The following is an 18,876-nucleotide window of genomic DNA, read 5'->3' as shown; positions in this document are numbered from 1 at the left end:
CTGTTAAAAAAAAAGTCAAGGTCATCTTTGTGTGGGGCCATGTCTGTTCCCCAGATACACATGCATGCAGCTGCTCTGCCAGTCCTCACTCTCCTGATGACAGTTGTGAGTAGAATGAGCCCTCCCCTGTTCTTTTCTTTATTGACAGTGTCTCACTCTGCACCCCACACTGGCCCTGTCTCCTCCTGAAGCCTGGCCAGCCTGGACTTTGCACTGCAGCTTCCCTACTTCAGTCTCACAGATGCTGGGAGGCAGGTGTGCAGGCCGATGCCTGGCTCCACCTCATTCCTCCCTGAACTTGCTTAAACTAGTCTGATTTCTTCCTTTCTTTCTTTTTTTATTTCCATGTAGTATTATAATAACCTTATCTTTATTTGTATAAAAATTTACTAGGTTTTTGGTTGGAATCATGCTAAACTCATTTATCAACTTAAGAAGGATTACAACTTGTTAATGCTCGTCTTGAATCCTGTCACCTTGTTGAAACCAGTTACTACTTCTGAGATTTAGTTATAAATCAACATTTTTTTTACATGGGAATCTTGTTCCATGCAAACACACGGTTGTATTTTCTCCTCTCTGATCTCAGTGCCTTTCACTTCCTTCTATCTTGGATGCATGGCTTTGGTGACCTCAAACAACACATCGAGATAAGGAAGTTTTCCACCGCCACCCCCTTTTTTCCTGAGTTTATATTCTGAAGAGTGTTGCAGGTTTTTTTCAAAATCTTTTCTACATCAATTAAGATGTAGACCATGTGATCTTTTTCATAGTTTATCAACATAGTTGCTGCATTCATTGACTTCAAATAATGAATATAAGGCTTGTATATCTGAAATAAATCCTACCTGGTATGTATTTTCATAGGTTGATAAATTTGTTGGTTTATCTTATGTTAAGAGTTTTTGCATCTCTGTTGTTGAGAGTTATTAATAAGTAATTTTACTTCTTACATTATCCTTGTCTAGTTTAGGCATCACAATAATAATATCATTTTCATAAATGAATAATTATCCTACTTTTTCCAGTTTATTTTGAGAAAAAATTTATTTATTTAATGTTTTATTATTTATTTATTTTGTTGTTGTTGTTGTTTGTTTGTTTGTTTGTTTTTTCCCAAGACAGGGTTTCTGTGTGTAGCTTTGGAGCTTCTCCTGGAACTCGCTCTGTAGACCAGGCTGACCTTGAACTCACAGAGATCTGCCTGCCTCTGCCTCCTGAGTGCTGGGATAAAAGGCTTGTGCTAACACTGACCGGTTTGAGTTTTTATTTATATGCACTTATATGACCTTTAAAAATGTGATTTTAGCTGGTGGTAGTGGTGGTGGTGGTGGTGGTGGTGGTGGTGGTGGTGATGGTGATGGTGCACACCTTTAATCCCAGCACTTAGGAGGCAGAGGCAGGTGGATCTCTGTGAGTTCAAGGCCAGCCTGGGTTAAAAAGCAAATTCCAGTATAGTCAGACTTTCTTTGGATCACCAGTACCCAAATAATGACATGGAGACTTCTTATTAATTGTGAATTCTTGACCTTAGCTTAGGCTTGTTCCCAACTAGCTCTTAAAAGTTAAATTAACCCATTTATATTAATCTACTTTTGCCCCTGTGGCTCATTACCTCTTCTCAATGCCACATACCCCACTTCCTCTGTGTCTGGCTATCAAATTCCACCTCTTTGATTCCTTCCCAGAATTCCTATCTCTGCCTGAAAGTCCTGCCTATCCTCTCCTGCCTAGATATTGTTCGTTCAGCTCTTTATTAAATCAATCAGAAGGTGCCTTGGGCAGGTGAGGTAAAACAGAGGTGCATCTTCACACAGTATGATCAAATATTCCACAACATTCCAGAATATTCCAGAGCTGTTACAAGGAGAAACCTTACATCAAAAAAAAAAAATTAATATTTTAAAATCTGAATAACAGTTGTAAAAATGTACTTCTCTTTACCTTTTTCTTTTTTATTGTATAATTTCTTTTGTTTTATTTTTAATAATTGCTTAGTGACCATCTTCCTATACAAATCCTAGAACCACTATTTATAATAATTTCTAGGGATGGAATTCTTTTATGTTTTATTATTTTAAGTGAACATACAAAATAATGGGTTTCATTATGGCATTTGCATACATATATTTTATTTCATTTCATTCTTATTCAAATTTCAGCAGGGCAAATAGGACCCTATGAGCTCCTCTCCAATCCATTGACAGGTACAGTCTTTGTCTTTCCCATAGCAAACAGCTACAGAAGCTTTGATAGTGGCATCATGGTTGGATAGTATTTATAAGCCCCTTTCTCCATATTCTGGCTCCCATATTCTTTCTGCCCCCTCTTCTATTTTGAACCAAGAGCAGGTTGTATAAAAAGTTTTATCAATCAACTGCCCCTTATTCTCAGCACCCTGAGCATCCAAATCTCTATATCCACCACCATTCATTGTAAAGAGAAGCTTCTCTGATTAATGCTGAAAGTAGCGTTTCCCTCTGTATAAGAAGATGGAAAGATCTCCCATGCTCATGGATAAATAGGATTAACATAGTAAAAATGGCAATCTAACCAAAAGCAATCTATAGGTGCAATGCAGTCCCCATCAAATTTCCAACACAATTCTTCACAGAACTTGAAAGGGTAATTCTTAACTTCATATGGAAAAACAAAAAACCCAAGATAGCTAAAATTATCCAGAATAATAAAAGGACTGCTGGAGATCTCACAATTTCAAGTTGTACTACAGAGCTGTAGTAATAAAAACATCAGTGTACCCAGTTTTATTTTGAAGTCTGTGATCCATTTGGAGTTGAGTTTTGTACAGTTATAAGTATGGATCTATATGAATTTGTGTGGATTTATGTCTGGGTCTTCAATTTGATTCCATTCATGAATGCGTCTGTTTTTATGTCACTACCATGATGCCTTACAGAAGGTCTTCAAGTTTCATGAGGTCCCATTTATTAATGGTTAATATTAGAGCCTCTGCTACCTGTGCTCTGTTCAGGAAGTTCTCTTGTATCAATATGTTCAAGGCAATTCCCCACCTTCTCTTGTATCAAGTTCTGTGAAGAATTGTGTTGGGAAATTTGATGGGGATTGCATTGCATCTGTAGATTGCTTTTAGAAGGATGGCCATTTTTACTATGTTAATCCTACTTGTCCATGAGCATAGGATATCTTTAGTCATAATAATCAGAAATTGGAGCAAACCTAGATGCCCCTCAACGAAAGAATGGATAAAGAAACTGTGGCACATTTACACAATGTTTAAAAATAAAATCATGAAATTTGAAGGCAAATGGATGGAACTATAAGAAATTATCCCAAGTGAGGTAACCCAGACCCAGAAAGATAAATATGATATGTATTTGCTTATATGTGGATATTAGCCATTAAAATAAATGAAAGCCAACCTACAGTCTATAGACGTAGAGAGGTTAGATACAGAGGAAGGGATGGGGGGGGACGCACATGGATCTCCCTGGGGGGAGGAAATAGCGTATATTTTATGGGGGAGGATTGGGATGCAAATGGGAGGATCAAGTGGAGATGGGGGTAAGATAGGGCTAAGCAAGGGAATGCAGGGAGAGATAGCTGGAATTGAGGAGCCTTTGAGGGTTGATATGGAAACTTAGTGCAGTGGAAACTCCTTAAAATACATGATGGTGATCCTAATGAGGTCTTCTAATAATGGGCATGACAGAGTCCCAGCTAGCAATCTTTTGTCACCCAAGTAGTACTGGGACTGGTTTATTCAATTGAGTTTTTGGCCAAGGGGATTCCATGGAAATCCCTGAGCAACTCAGGCTATTCCCAGGACAGTGGGTTGCTCTCCCCAGACTCACTACAGGTCCCCATTGCTGAGGACAACACCTACACAACTCACTGAACATGGAGAAGTCAACCTCGAGCCTACATGGCCTTCACCCTTACATTCTAGTGCCTTTGCTGTGGGAAGGTACTCTGCAAGCTACCAAAAGAGGAATGTAAACACTAACCCAGCCACAAAACCTGTGACCTGCAATCTGCCCTGCCTGTAAGATATGCTAGGCCAGTGGTGCAGGCAGAATTTGTGGGAGTAACCAGCCAACGTCTAACTTGGTGTGCATGAGTTGGGGGGGGGGGGGTGCTGTGCTCAGCTGTCTGTACTCACCGTGCATCAGAATGTCACAGTTTTCAGGAAGGACTGTTTGTTCCTGGGTCTGGCTTTCCAGCTTCAGCGTTTCCTTCTCGGGATGCAGTGTTTTACTTCCTACATAAACAGGTAGCATAAGGAGGACACTGCTGGTGCAAGAGAAGAAAGCCCCCTGGGTTCCCTGTCTCAGTTTACAAGACTACAAGAAGAAGAGGGATTGTGCTGGGTTTGGGGAGACTAAACAACGTAGTCAGTCTCTGTTTCCGTACTCGGTCTTTGCTTCTCTTGACTCTTAGCTTTGTCCTTCCATGTACGTTTCCCAGGATTTTGGAAGAAAGGAGAGCTGCCAGCTGTAGAGGGTTCAGACCCTTGTGAACACAGTGGAAAGTGTGTTTCCCCAGTTCCAGCTTTAAAAAAAATCTCGGGGAAGGACTCTGTGGCTTAAGCTAATTATGATTCTGATCCTAACTAAACTACTGTGGCCTGGGAATCACAGTGCTATGATTGGTCTTGCTAAGATCTGGCGTCACCTCCTGACATTTTGATGAAAGTCATAGTTAGTGGGTCATATAGGAAGTTGACAGTTCCCTTGCCAATCAAATGATTAGAGAAATCACTTACCTTAAAGGAAAATTGGGTATAGTCACAGGAAGAGCAAGTTTTAAATAATAAATATCTAATATTCCGTGAGTTGATATGAGAAAGACATCTGAAAAGAAGCTTTTGAACAAACCAGGTGAAAAGCATAATGAGTGGAGATGGAGAAATGATTTGACATTCCAGCATTTAAGAGGTGACATTCATGGAGTTCTAAGCAAACTATTATAAAATACAGTAGCTGTGCAAACATTAATCAAGTAAGATGCTCTCTCTTTTGACCCGTTTGTCCTTTGCTTCCTGGGCTACCATTTTGTTTTATTTTATTGCTACATTCATGTGCTTCATTTACATGGTTATTACCATTTGTTCAGTCATGTGAACATTTCCTATCTAGGACAGAGTACAGGACATATGGTTATTGACTTTTTGTGTTCTAAGCGATTAAACACAAAACTGCTTTCTTAAATGCGTCTGTGACCTACCACCACACATAACCAAGTGGACATAAAAAGGCAGTTTCCATGGATATTGAGTAGGCTGGATATCAGACCTGGGAGCAGTAATATCACACAACCTAACTAGGAAAATTTCAGGTAGGAATTAGGCCTGTGTCTGACCGTAATGGTAATATAATGTATGCTGTAGCATCATACTTGTCTGTAAGTAGAATTATTGTGTTCAAATGATACATCCCACAAAAGAACATAGCTTAATAGGATTATAGATGTATAATAGAGGTTTGTAATAGATACAGACTATAGATTTATCTTTATATTGGCTAATGCAGTACTGACCCACACTTTCATCAAGATTCATATATCAATGTGTAATATTTTTTTATGTAAGAGACAGAGTTGTAGTTTACTTGAAAAATCCAGGTTATTTCTCGGCAACATACAGTGATTGCTGTCACAACTCTCAGCAGCTAAGGATGCCTCCATTGGGTCTACATAAGACTGGGCCCCTCAACAGTCAGGAATGGATGAAGGAGAGGCTCCAGGGCCCTGCCCCTCACTGCTGAACTGCCTGTTACAGGTAGAATCAGAGTGAGGAGTAGGGAGTGTAATCATTGCTTTCACCCGCCTCCAATAGATCATCCCGATCTAATGGTGACACAGATGGCCCTGGTTAAGTGGGTCACAACTCAAACCGAAGGTGGGATTCTGGGAAAGGGACTGGTGGGATGGTGGTGGTGACAGGAATGAGGGAGAAAAGAGAGAGTGACTAGTTTATTATATGTAGTAAGATTTTTATTTGAGGCAAAACTATGTCAAAATTAGTGCCATACTCTTAAGAGTCAGCAGACCCTCACCTTATAAAAACCACCCGTTTGTGACAGAATTTGTGTGCAGATTCTTCCTGTGACTTCTGAGACTATGCTGGTTAGTTTCTGTCAACTTGACACAGATGTTGAGCTAGATGGAAAGAGGGACTCTCAGGTGAGGAATTGCCTCCATCATGTTGGCCTCTAGGCAAGCCTGTGTGGCAGCTTCTTGATTGTTGGCTGCTATAGGAAGGTCCAGCTCCCTGTGGGAAATACCTGGCTTGTATTAGAAAGGAGTGGTGGCACATGCCTTTAATCCCAGCACCCAGGAAGCAGAGGCAGGCCGATCTCTATGAGTTTGAGGCCAAAATGGTTTATATAGCAAGTTCCAGCCCAGTCAAAACTACATAGTAAGACCCAGTCTTAAAAAGCCAAAAGAGGGCTGGAGAGATGGCTCAGAGGTTAAGAACACTGGCTGTTCTTCCAGAGGTCCTGAGTTCAATTACCAGCACCCACATGGTGGCTCACAACCATCTGTAATGGGATCTGGCTCCCTCTTCTGGCCTGCAGGCTTACATGCAAACAGAACACTATACATAATAAATAAATAAATAAATCTTTAAAAATAAAAAAATTTTTAAAGCCAAAAGGAGAAGGAGGAAGGAAAAGGGGGAGAGAAGAAGAGGAGGAAGATGAGGAGGAGAAGAAGAAAGAACAAGGAAGAGAGAGGGGAAGGAAAGGAAGGAAGGAAGGAAGGAAGAAAAGAAAGAAAGGAAGGAAGGAAGAAAGAAAGAAAGAAAGAAAGAAAGAAAGAAAGAAAGAAAGAAAGAAAGAAAGAAGGAAAGGAAGGAAGGAAGGAAGGAAGGAAAGAAGGAAGGAAAAAATAAAGAAAGGCTATACAAGTTATGAAGAGCAAGCCAATAATCAGGGTTCCTCCATGGTCTCTGTTTTAGTTCCTGCTTCAGGCTCCTGACTTGAGTTTTGTACCCTGACTTCCCTTCATGATAGAGTGTAAGTTGTAAGTTGAAATAAATCCTTTTGCCCTAAATTTCTTTTGGTCATGGTATGTCTTAGTTATTGATCAATTGCTGTGAAGAGATACCACAACCAGAGCAACTCATAAAAGAAAGCATTTATTTAGGGGCTTAGTTACAGTTTCAGAGGGTTAGTCCATTTCCATTATGGAGGGAATCGGGGCAGTAGCTGAGAGTTTACATCTGATCCACAAGCCATGGGGAGAGAGAGGGAGAGGAGAGGAGAGAGGAGAGGAGAGGAGAGGAGAGGAGAGAAGGAGAGAGAGGAAGAGGGAGAGAGAGAGACAGACAGACAGAGACTGGACCTGGACCTGGTGTGGGCTTTTGAAACCTCAAAGCCCACCCTACATGACACACCTCCTCCAAGGCCACAGACCTCTTAATTCTTCCTAAACAGTCCATCAACTAGGAACCAAACATTCAAGTATAGGAGCCTCTGAGGGCCATTTTTATTCAAACCACCACAGTGTATAATATCACAGGGAAAATGAAGCGAACTAGGGCACAGACCTTCTGTTGGGTATAATCTCTCTGCCATCTTATGATCACTCATCTTTTCTGGGTCACTCTCTCTTTCCTGTCTTTATGTAAAGCCTGTCATCCTTCAGGACTTAAGAAAATACACATTTTCATTCCCCTTGAAATCTCTGTCTCCTTTTCAATTATTTGACTTTCCCTCTTATATCCAGTATCTTGTCATTTTACTTTTTGGTTATGTTATTTTAAAGTCATTTGATTTTCATGATCTTTTCATCACTAGATTTATGGGGCCTTGCAGGCAAAATAGTGGCTTCATAGCTTTCTGCATTGTTCTCAGGACCATCATTGGTACTGAAGCATTTACCGAGAGAATCAAATGATTAAGTATGGTGCTCTGTTCAGGGACTTACCTACTCTCTCTTGCAGAGATACTGCATTTTCCTTATTTGGAGTAGAAGCAAGGAACAATGATGTTGAAAATTTGTATTTCTTAGAAGCCTAAAATAGTTTTAAAATTTATATTTTGAACCAATATTTTTTCATTTTTAGGACTATTGGGAAAGATCTTAATAGCTATTCGAGATGCATGTTTTGAAATCTCAGCAATACAGATGGTAAGTTTTGCAATGAGCCATAATGTATGGAAGAATGTTTTTTAATAAGCCTTAAAATGTGTTTAACTGAATGTTCACCATGCACTTGAGATTTGAATTTATTAAAATTAAAGACACACAAATTCAATAACCTGGCTGGATCTGGTAGATTAGGCCTTTGATCACAGCATTCTGGAAGGAGAGGTAGCTGTGTGTTTGAGGCCAGCCTGATGTATGTGCTGATTTCCAGGCTAGACCAAACAACAACACAACAAAATAGCAACAAAAAACTGAATTCAATAACTTTATAATAAAACCATTTTAATTACTTAGTCTATATAATAATTTACTGAGATACTAATATTTAGAGACAATAAACCTGATTTAAGCTTCAACGTTTCTTAGAACTTGAAACTTCAGCTGAAAAGTAGGGGACGGCTATCTTGGCCTTACAAATGACAAGTAGAATCAAAGTGAGGTGTGTCAATGAGCATTCTGTGTTCTACGTTTCTTAGCAAATAGTGAAGGAAGAATGTGATGTGAGTTCAGATTCCTTTGGCACTCTCAACCTGGGGCTGGTTTCTAAACTGTCCCTTATGTGTTAATTAATCTCCCTCATGGCTCTTAAGCCTCAAGCCTATACTCACTTAGAATTGCCCCCTCAGACATTCTCAGAAAGCCCTTGCCTGAAGCCATCACCCATATTTTGTAATAGGGGATGCCCTTGTGCTGCACACACTGTACATTTGACAAGAAATCATAAATAATGTGAACCATGATGGGACATTATAGGGTAATGGTAAGTGTAATTGTTGGTGTCAGACATTTTCAGAATCTAGGGTCAACAATTTTCTAGGCATGTGACCCTGTTCAGGCATCCTTAGCCTCGGATTCTTGTGTAGGCCATGAGAATGTTATTATTTGCCACTGTAGGTTTATGTTGTAGATTAAACAGACTTTTTAAAATTACATTTTATGTTGCATTTTGATATACTAATGGTAAAAGTTGAATGACAGCAGGATAAAGCCTTGAAATCAGACCAACTTCCCTTCCTGTAATAGTAATGCCGCCCATACCTGTCAGTCCTGATGTGAGTTGTTGACGGTGTAGATTGACATTTCTCAGTGATCTCCAGTCTTGACAGTTCTGGAGAAGCAAAGGAAAGGGGGTAAAATTCGGGTTCAGATGCCCTTTCTTTAAATTAATGTCTTAGTTAGTGAGACTGTGAAACATAACATTTTATTCCTAACTGAATTTAAAACAAACCTTGATTAGAAATTGTTTGAGTGTTTCCTAAGCACATAAATCTTATTCACACTTGGTTTTGATGGCTAGAAGGAAGTTCAGAGCTGACATGCTTAAGTATTTGTTACAAACCAGGTGTGGCGATTTTTCCAAATGCGTGTAAAGGCAGTAGCATAGCTTTCCATTCTCCCTGCGAGCTCTGAAGAACCTGTGCCTAGTGACATTTTGTCTTGTATGTCTAATCTCCCAATGAACAGCACGATATTGCCTGTGCCTCTTTTGAAGCCCTATCAAGAATAGGGTTTCATTCTCAAAGTTGTAGAGTAGTGGGTGAGAGCATGGTCAATGGGGTCAGATTCTGGGAGTGACAGAAGGTCAATTTGGAGAAGTCTTATGGTGCCTCTGAGTCTTAGCAGTAACATGCTAAGTACTTAGGCCATAGGATTGTGAGAATTATATGAAATAGTACATGTATAAAATCCAGTCCAGTATCATATGTTAAATATCCAATAAATCTCAATAAATAAATATAAAGTTATTATTGAACAGCTGGTCTTTAATAATACTTTCTTCTTCAAAGAACAAATTATCCAAGACTTACATTTTGAAGTTAAAAGAAGAAGACAGGTATAGTGGCAAGTCGCTATCATTTCAGCACTTGGAAGGCTGAGACAGAACAAATTCAAGGCTAGCCTGGGCTGCATAGTGTCTTTGAGGCCAGTGTGGGGAAAAGACACCACATAGCAAAAAGTAAAAGTATTGTGTCCAAGGAATGATCAGTGCTGAATGTTAAGTTTAGCTCACTTTATCGGCTTACTTTTTTTTTTAAATGTAGTTCAATATGGATCGGGTTAATGTTGAAGAATTCTATGAAGTTTATAAAGGCGTTGTGCCTGAGTATAATGTAAGTATCAAAATAAATATTAAATAATGCAACTGAAAACAATGTGTGTGTTTCAAGTCTTGGAAATCTTACAATTATTGAAAGTATTTTTAAGGATTATTACTATGTCTGGTAAAGGATTAATATCCAAATCTATTAATAACTCAAATAACTGACTAGCAAGATGACAATTAACTTAATTTTTAAAACAGAAGAAGAGCCAGGTAGTGATGCACGACTGTACCTAATGCTTGGGTGGTAGAAGCAGAAAGATCAGGAGTTGAAGGCCAGCTTGGGCTGCATAGTGAATCCTGTCTCAGAGGAGGAGAAAGAGGAGAAGGAGGAGGAGAGGAAGGAGGAGGAGGAAGAGGAAAAGGAAGAAGAAGAAAATACAAAGAATCTGAAATGATACTTCTTAAAAGAATGAATGTGATTGTCCAACAGATGAACGAAAGATGTTCAGTATGAGGTTTGAAGAGAGGGCTCAGTGGTTAAGAAGGCTTCCTGCTATTTCAGGGGCCCAAGTTCAATTCCTAGGACTGCCAGTTATTTACCCTTTTAGAGCTTTTATTAGCCGATGTATAGAATGAGAATGATGCAATACTAGAAGGTTGTTGTGAGAATTAATTAAAGCAAATCATGAGAGTACTTGGTAAATAGCTGCTGCTGCTTCTGGTACTGTGTAGTTTAGGAGTAATCTTTGATGATGGGTTTTTTGTTGGCAGTTTATACTTACATTCAAACTTACTTCAAAATTATCTAAAAAAGGATAGTTTTGACCTTATCTGTTATCATGATAAGGCCATATACTGATTGAACATCTACTATAGATTTTACAGTTTTGTGATAAAATGATGTGCATTGATAGAAGTTAAGTTCTAGTGAAGATAGACATTCATCCAATCATTCCATGTACAGCTGACTGTCTGGGGTTAGCAAAAGACTCTTTAAAAAAAAGTTTTTAGAAAATTTCTCCTTAACTGACAATTGGGAGCACCAAAACATTTTGAGTCAGTTTTTAAAGAAACACATTATGTGTTTGGTGGCATTCTTTGCTCGGCGTCTGTTCATATCTTATAGACAGGGATTCTGGTATTGCAGTGGTTCTCACCTTTTTTAAAATTATTAAATATGTTTATTTATTAAAACTTTGTTTTCCATTTTACATACCAACCCCAGTTCCCCCTCCTTCCCTTTCTCCCACCTCCTCACCTCCCTCCCACTCTACCCCCATCCACTCCTCAGAGTGGGTAAGGCCTCCCATGGTAGTCAACAAAGTCTGGCATACCAGGTTGAAGGAGAGTCTAGCCCCTCCCCATTGTATCAAGGCTGAGCAAGGTATCCCACCACAGGGAATGGGTTCTAAAAAGCCAGTTCATGCATCTGGGATAAGTCCTGGTCCTGCTGCCAGGGACCCCACAAACAGATCGAGTCACATAGCTGTCACCCACATTCAGTGGGCCTAGTTTGGTCTCATGTTCTTGACCTCTTCTTCTTCTTTTTTCTTTTTTCTTTTTTTCTTTTTGATTGTCGAACGTCATTTATTGAAGGAGGGAGGAAGTCTTAAATACAGACTTACAGTACAATGGGGAAACCCCGGTTGGCAGAAGTTCACTTCTGATGGTTTTTTTTGAGCTGAGGAATGAACTTGCTAGGCAAGTGCTCTACCATTGAGCTAAATCCCCCACACACCCCCACCCGCCTCCTGATGTTTTACAATCTAACTGCATCTAAGCAGTTAACGCCCCATACGCTGGATTCCCAGAGGAGGAGCTTCTCTTAAGCATTCAGGAGGGTGGAATCTCACAGGGAATAGCATAGGGAGGATATCAAGGTCAAGGTCAAGGTCAGCAAGCAAGGCAACAGTTACCCAAAACGGGGGCCAGGAACCTACAGGTCCTCCCCCCTTTTACTAAAAAATGAGTTTCTGACTTGGGTTTCGTGGGATGTCAGTAGGCCACACAGGTGTTCTGTCTTAGGTTGGTGAGTGCCCCCTAGGAATTACCCGTCTCTGAATACTCATTATCATACAGGCTCAATTGTGTGAGAGCTGCAGAGTTGACTGTTACCAAAGATCTCTAAATGGCGCTGGGCTTGCAATCTGTGAGTTCGACACAGAAAAGACCAACAGAAGTCTTAATCTGCCCATAGCCGGTAGGTTAAAGGGTTCTCACCTTCTTAATACTGTAACTCTTTAATACAGTTCCTCACGTTGTAGTGACCCCCCCCACCATCAAATTGTTGCTACTTCATAACTGTAATTTGCTACTGTTATGAATCATAATGTGGATATCTGATATACAGGCTCTCTGATATCTGACCCCTGTGGTGGTCATGACCCACAGGTTGAGAACCACTGTGGTATTGACTCCTCACAGTTCTCATTTGTCTGAAGAACTCTATGCCTTTGATTTTAAAAATATGTTGTGATTTGGTACATGTTGTAGATGGGCAGACCTTGCTGCTGCTGCTGTCTTTGCTCTCCTGTAGTGTTTTATTTTGTTTCTCTTAACTTTTAAGATTTGTTTTGTTTCTTGCTGGTTGTGATGGACTCTCTTATATTTTTCTTCCCTTTATAGTCCTTTGTTGGACTTAGAGGTTTGTGGATAGAAATTTGGAAAACTTTTTATGACTTATTTTGTGAAATAGATCTCTGTCAACTTTTCTTCCAGGACACCGTGTTAGACAGTGTGACATTGTTCTACAATGCCTTGTTTTTCTTCCTTGTTGGTGTCCTTACTTGTGTTGAAGCTGTTTTAGCACTTGTTTTAGATTCCTTGATCTGCAGTATCATCCAGAGCACTTTTTAGTTACATGTCTTTCATTTCATTTCTAGATTTGAGTCTTCTGTTACTTAAGTTTGCCTTGTCATGTCCGTTTCTCCTATAACTTGAGCATGCAGGCTCATTTATAACAGCTGTGCTAGCAATCTTGCATTCATTGCATTGCCCCTGTCTGCTGGGTCCACATATGCTTACTGACTTGTTCTTTGGTGGCTGGTATTCCGCTGCTTCTTCTCATGCCTGGTATGACAATTGGTTTACAGTATATTGAGTGTGATGAAATGGATTGTTTCCTGTAGAGAGTGCTGCGCTTTGCTCTGGCTTTCAGTTAAGTAGCTTTGGTTCAGTTTGACTCTGCTGAGGCTTGCTTCTAAGCTTTGTCAGGTGAGTAGAGTCCATCTCATTACCTAGGCCAACCATGGTGCAGAGCCCTTCTGAGGCCTCCACCTGATGTGGAGCCCCATGTATTATGAGGCCTTCCTACTCCATATGAGAGAAGCACTGACTCCTCTCAGCCATTCTGAAGCTATGGAACCTCCTGCTAATTTCACTTCACTGGTGAATATATTTTATGCACTACTCACCACCCAAAAAAAAAAAAAAAAACAAAGTGAAAACTCTCTGACAAAGTTAGACATAGAAAAACAATTGGCTTTATATCCTTTTTCCTAACTTGTATTCATTACCTGCATTTAGTCCTTCCTCATCCTCTAATATTTATCCTTTCTTGTTTTCTTTTCTACATGTTCTACTGTACCCACATGTATGTTTGTTTACATATATACATATATTATTGGATATGTTCCAAAGATGAGGGAGACCCTGTGGTTTTTTTCTTTCTGATATCATGTGACCTCACTTAATATTATACATCCTAATTTCATTTGTTATTCTGCAATTTTTGTGATTGCATTTTTCTTTGCTGAATAGTATCCCATTTGTTGGTGGACAGGTAAGTCAAGTTAATTCCAGTTCCTTGCTATAGTGAATATAGCAGCAGTAAACATGGGTGTGGAAGTATCTCTCTGGTAGGGTGTGGAGTTCTCTTGTATTCTGCCCTGAAAAGCCTGTCTGTTGGGCTCTAAAGTCTGTCTCTGCAGCACTGCAGGAATGTTGGGTTCTTCTGACTTTCCTGTCTGCAGATGTTTTCATGCAGCAAGATGGAAGACTCATCTGGTTTGCTACCTTTCCCCCTTTCCCAAGAGTCACGGTCCTTTGGCCACTACCATTCATTACACAGAAACTAGCTCATCTGTTTTTTTTTTCCTAGTTCCTAGATGTTACTCCTTGTTGCTAACCACATTATAGATTTTTTTTAAGGTCCTCCAGAAAAAACAGCACTTTCAATTTTAGGAATATTAGTTTGATGAAAATGTGCTGAGGGAAAGAGGGCATCTGAAAGGAAGGTGTGCTAGAACTGATTGTAGGTGATGAGAAGAGGGAGAGCATGGCCTCAAATGCTAGTGATACTAGCCAATGAAGTGAGGAGACAACACTTTTGAAGCAAAGGTGGCCAGATGTAGGAAGTGCCTTTGTCCAGGACACCAATGGGAAGGAGGCAAAGCTGGCCATTTTCAGATCGGAAATGGTGGGAAAGGAGCACAAGTGAGAGAATCGGGGTAAAATAGTTATTTTCATTCTCTTGTTTTCTCCTACATTGTCTATCATAGGATATGGTGACAGAAATATGCTCTGGCTCTTGTGTAGCCATAGAGATCCAGCAGAATAATCCTACAAAGACATTTCGAGAGTTCTGTGGACCTGCCGATCCTGTAAGTCTTTAAACTATTGCTCTATTTTGTGTCATGGATTAACTAAATACTTTAACAAATTCAATTTTATAAATATATAAAAGTGAATATGTGCAAAAATTGTTCAAAATAGTATTTTACAAAAGAATAATTCTCATTTGCCTAATGACAGTAGAGAATGGACAGAGTATTATTTACTTTGGCACTGTTTTCTTGTTTCTGTTTGCTAAATTATAAGTCAAGGCAGGTAATTTTTTAATCTTGGAAATAATTTTTTCTAAGATATTATCCTTTCAAATAGAGTATAAAACTAAATATGAAAAATATCAATGTGGTGGCTGTATTCTAGATTCATAAGAACATATGAGCAGCTGAACTTGTTTAAGTGGGATAGAACAGTGATGTACAAGTACATGTATACAGAGCTTCTAGAACAATTGGACTTATAGAGGAAATGACAAATAAAGACCAAACAATTGGTAGATGCGGCAAACTTAATGTTGAAGAATTGTGTGGTAAGAGAGCAGCTAAAATAAGGGCAGTTTTAAACCTTGTTAGAGGAAGAAAGATTTGAAGGAAAAATCAAGTGCAAGAAAGATAGAAGGGTGTAAAAAGGCTGTATCACAGGCACAAAGACAACGGTGAGGAGCAAGAAATTTCTGGGGTACACAGAAGGTCATTTCCCTGGCTTCCGTTGAAATAGTTTCAGAAGCATGAGGAAGTAAGTATTTTCCTAAGTAGAGGAAATAAGGTAGAAAATGTAATTCTTATATGTTAGGAAAGGATTCTTTATATGTAACTCAATTTTAAGAATTATTACAGAATTTCTTTGGTACAACTGAAGCAAATTGAATTGGAAGAGATTAATGAAAGGGATTCTAGAAGTTAAAAGGAACAGACCTGACAGTACCTGGCCTCCTTTGTGTCTTTTAGGGAAAAGGGTAGAAATGACACATGGGTTGTGAAAGGTGATGCTTACTGTAGAGAACACTGAGAGAGAGTGGTGCTGATGCTGTGTATTTACTGAATGTCAGTCATGGCAAGTTAAGAAAGGATACCTTTGACCTGAGGAGAAAGCCATTTTGTTGATTTTAATTTCCACTTCTGTTTGATGGCCAAATGGGGCTTTTGTTAATTTTTGAGAAAATTAAAATCTGAATGATCACCTGACAAAATAGGAAAAATTAGAGAAATAAAAATAACAAAAAAGAAACAAATTAAGCTTTAACATTGTTTTATTCTCTCATATACACAGTAAATAATGATTGAACCTGTACTGGCACTTATGGATATAAAGATAGAAGCTTCAACTAGGCAAAGTGGTACACATGGTAGTCTGACGACATGGAAGGCTAAGGTGGGAGGGTCATTAGAGCTCATGAGTTTGAGGTCAACTTTGGGAAGACAACAGAAACTTCTAAGAGTTTTCAGCGTATCACTTAACTTTCATAAGAGGTTAGTTTTCATGTATTGTTGCTATCCCCTTACTGAATATTTACAGGTAAAATGGAAATGCAGAATTTTAGCATAAGTAGCTCAGCCCAAGGATGGGTAGCAAGGGAGCTTACGGAAGAGCATGGCATCTGAATGGATGGATGAGTATGTGATAAAGGTGGAGATGGTGTGATTGAAGATGGATGAAAGGTAAAGCATCACTTTACAGCAAGCCCTTTCCTTCTTATGGTGCTCACGTACAGGCATAATGGCCAAGGAAGTGCTCACTGAGGAAGGATTGGGGCCTGAGCACAGGGGTCTCCTGTAGACATGGCAGTACTAAAAAGGAAATCACGGTGATTCTCTTCCTTTCCAGATATTTATTCAATTAACATTTCTGGTTGGAGTAGTATATGCATGCTGCTAGGTTCTACAGCTGGGGCATAATGAAAATGACTAAGCTAAGTTCCTGTTTTCTTAGAAGCTCAGTCTCATGGTTTAGTTTGGAGATTTTTCTGTTCTTGGATTGTGCCTCCAGAAGGTGTAGTTAGGATCACTCCGCTGTGGGTTTTGATTTTGTGTTTTTCATTTTCGTTGTTTATAAGCTGACACTAGATCTTAATAAGTACATGTATTATATTGTATCACAATTTTGATTGAAATATTTGAATATCAATCCTACATATTTGTGTATTTTAACACATGTTCCTTGGGAAAAGTTCATAGACTTCATCACATTTCAAAAAAGGTTGTTGGGACAAGGAGAGATTGAGAATCCTTGTCCTAGAGAACAGGAGATCTACAGAGTTCCAGTAAGGATTCCTGGAACTAGAAAGTGTTATCTTAGCCTATGGACGTTTTCCCTTTGTTCCTTTGCTAGTAGTACTCTTCCCTGCTCTCTGGCCCCGTCCTCCAAGATATCCCTTATATACCTCAGCAAATCCTTCTTCATCCTCTTAACTTTTGCTCCCACCCTCCTCTTTATATTACATTAATTATGTTTATTCATTGGTTATTTGGGTGGGTTCATTCCTTCTTCATCTGCCAAGTATTTTTTGGGGGGAGGCCTCTCGTACATTCAGTTCTTTCCTAGAGTCTGGTGATATAGCCGTCAACAGACAGTAGCCCTTGCCCTCATAGACAGTATAGTCTCCTAGAAGGGATGGACCATGAACGGACCTGGAAAAGTATAATACACTGTGTGCCATGGTGGCAAATCCCAGGGTGGAGGGACAATGCAGGGACGAGAGACAGAGTTACCAGGAAAGGAAGGAAGAGAAAGGTGGAAGCTTACAGAGTTGACAGGTGAGGGAAGTCTCTGAGCAATCCAGATAGAGAACAGCAAGTGCCAGAGCTGGAGTACACCTGGTGTGTTACAAGACCGCTGTGGTGAGAGTGGGGGAGAGATGGGAAGGATAGTAAGCAACTGAAAGCCTTTAGCTTTTCCTCTGTGGAGGAGGGGAGCCTTTGGAGAGGCCATCAGAGCAGCAGCAGGGCCTCACACATTTCCATGGGCCTTGTCTGGCTTTTGTGGGGTGAAGAGCAGGAGGAAGGGTGCATAATGCATAGTTGCTATGTAGTAGAGCTCAGAAACAGAGCCACCTGCAAATGCTTCTTGTTTCTTTCCCAATAAAATGAAAAATAAACCTGCATAATGCTTACATCAGCTAATGTGATCATGCTTCTTAGAACAGTGCCTAGTGTGTTGTATTACCAGCTCGTTTTCCTTCCTGTTTTTGAGTTCTTAGGGAATGTGCCATGAGGCACCACACAGTAGATGGTGGGCAGGATGAGAAGACTTGAGTGAGCTTGGAGGTGATTTCACTTTTAGAACTTGATTTTACAAGAGTAGTTGAGTAAGTTAGGATATGCTATATGTTGCCTTTGGAGTGAGAACCTTATTCCTTCAGAGAAGTATGTGTTAGTTGTAGTAAAGCTAAAATTATATAAAATTAGGAGGAGACTACTGACATTGTCCCAATTAGAATGTTAAGAATTAAGAAATGAGTGGGGGGAAATGTTACAAAAGTAATTATTGTTTCTTCAATAAACTGTATCACTTTATTTTGTAAGGAACAATTAAAAGCAGACATTATGCTGAAATAATTACTCTAACACTAGTAACATGTGTGTCTTTGTTACTATACTATTGCTGTAAAGATACACCATGACCAAGGCAATTCTTATAAAGGAAAGTATTTAATTGAGGAATTGCTTATAGTTTCAGAGGCTCAGTCCATTATCATCATGGTGGGGAGCATGACAACATGTAGGCATGGTCTAGAAAAGAAGCTGAGAGCTGCATCCTAATCCAGAAGCCTACCCCAGTAATATACTTCCTCCAACAAGGCCACACCTCCTAATCCTTTTCAAATAGTGCCACTCCCTGATGACTAAGCATTCAAATATATGAGCCTTTTATTCAAATATATGAGCCTATACAGGCCATTCTTATTCAAACTACCACAATATGTTCATAGGGCTTCTGTTTTGATCATATAGAACCATCCCATGAAGGATCAGAAAATTCATAGGAAACTTTTTTGTTTACAATCTTCACCCTTCATATTTTGTGTATTGAAGAAGGAAAAGAAACTTCCAGTGGAATTATTATCATCTACAAAGAGAGCAGACTGGCTCAAGGAACTCCTCACATTTAAGAGCTTCAACAGGTATAAGTTCAAA

The 18,876-nt window shown here is 39.5% G+C and overlaps 1 protein-coding gene across 3 annotated transcripts in view; it reads left to right on the top strand.

Moving 5' to 3' along the window:
• Nucleotides 1-18,876, top strand: part of Nme7 (NME/NM23 family member 7) — a 121,028-nt gene that overhangs the window by 85,304 nt on the left and 16,848 nt on the right. For all 3 annotated transcript variants that reach the window (XM_036202060.1, XM_036202059.1, XM_036202061.1), the window contains 3 exons: nucleotides 8,051-8,115; nucleotides 10,176-10,244; nucleotides 14,677-14,778. In XM_036202060.1, coding sequence (XP_036057953.1) covers nucleotides 8,051-8,115; nucleotides 10,176-10,244; nucleotides 14,677-14,778 — 236 coding nt within the window. The remainder of the gene's footprint in view (nucleotides 1-8,050; nucleotides 8,116-10,175; nucleotides 10,245-14,676; nucleotides 14,779-18,876) is intronic.

The sequence above is a fragment of the Onychomys torridus genome, chromosome 11 (assembly GCF_903995425.1).
Source record: "Onychomys torridus chromosome 11, mOncTor1.1, whole genome shotgun sequence".
Taxonomy (NCBI): Eukaryota; Metazoa; Chordata; class Mammalia; order Rodentia; family Cricetidae; genus Onychomys; species Onychomys torridus.
The sequence above is the reverse complement of the archived record's forward strand: the minus strand, read 5'-3'. Positions and strand labels throughout refer to the sequence as shown.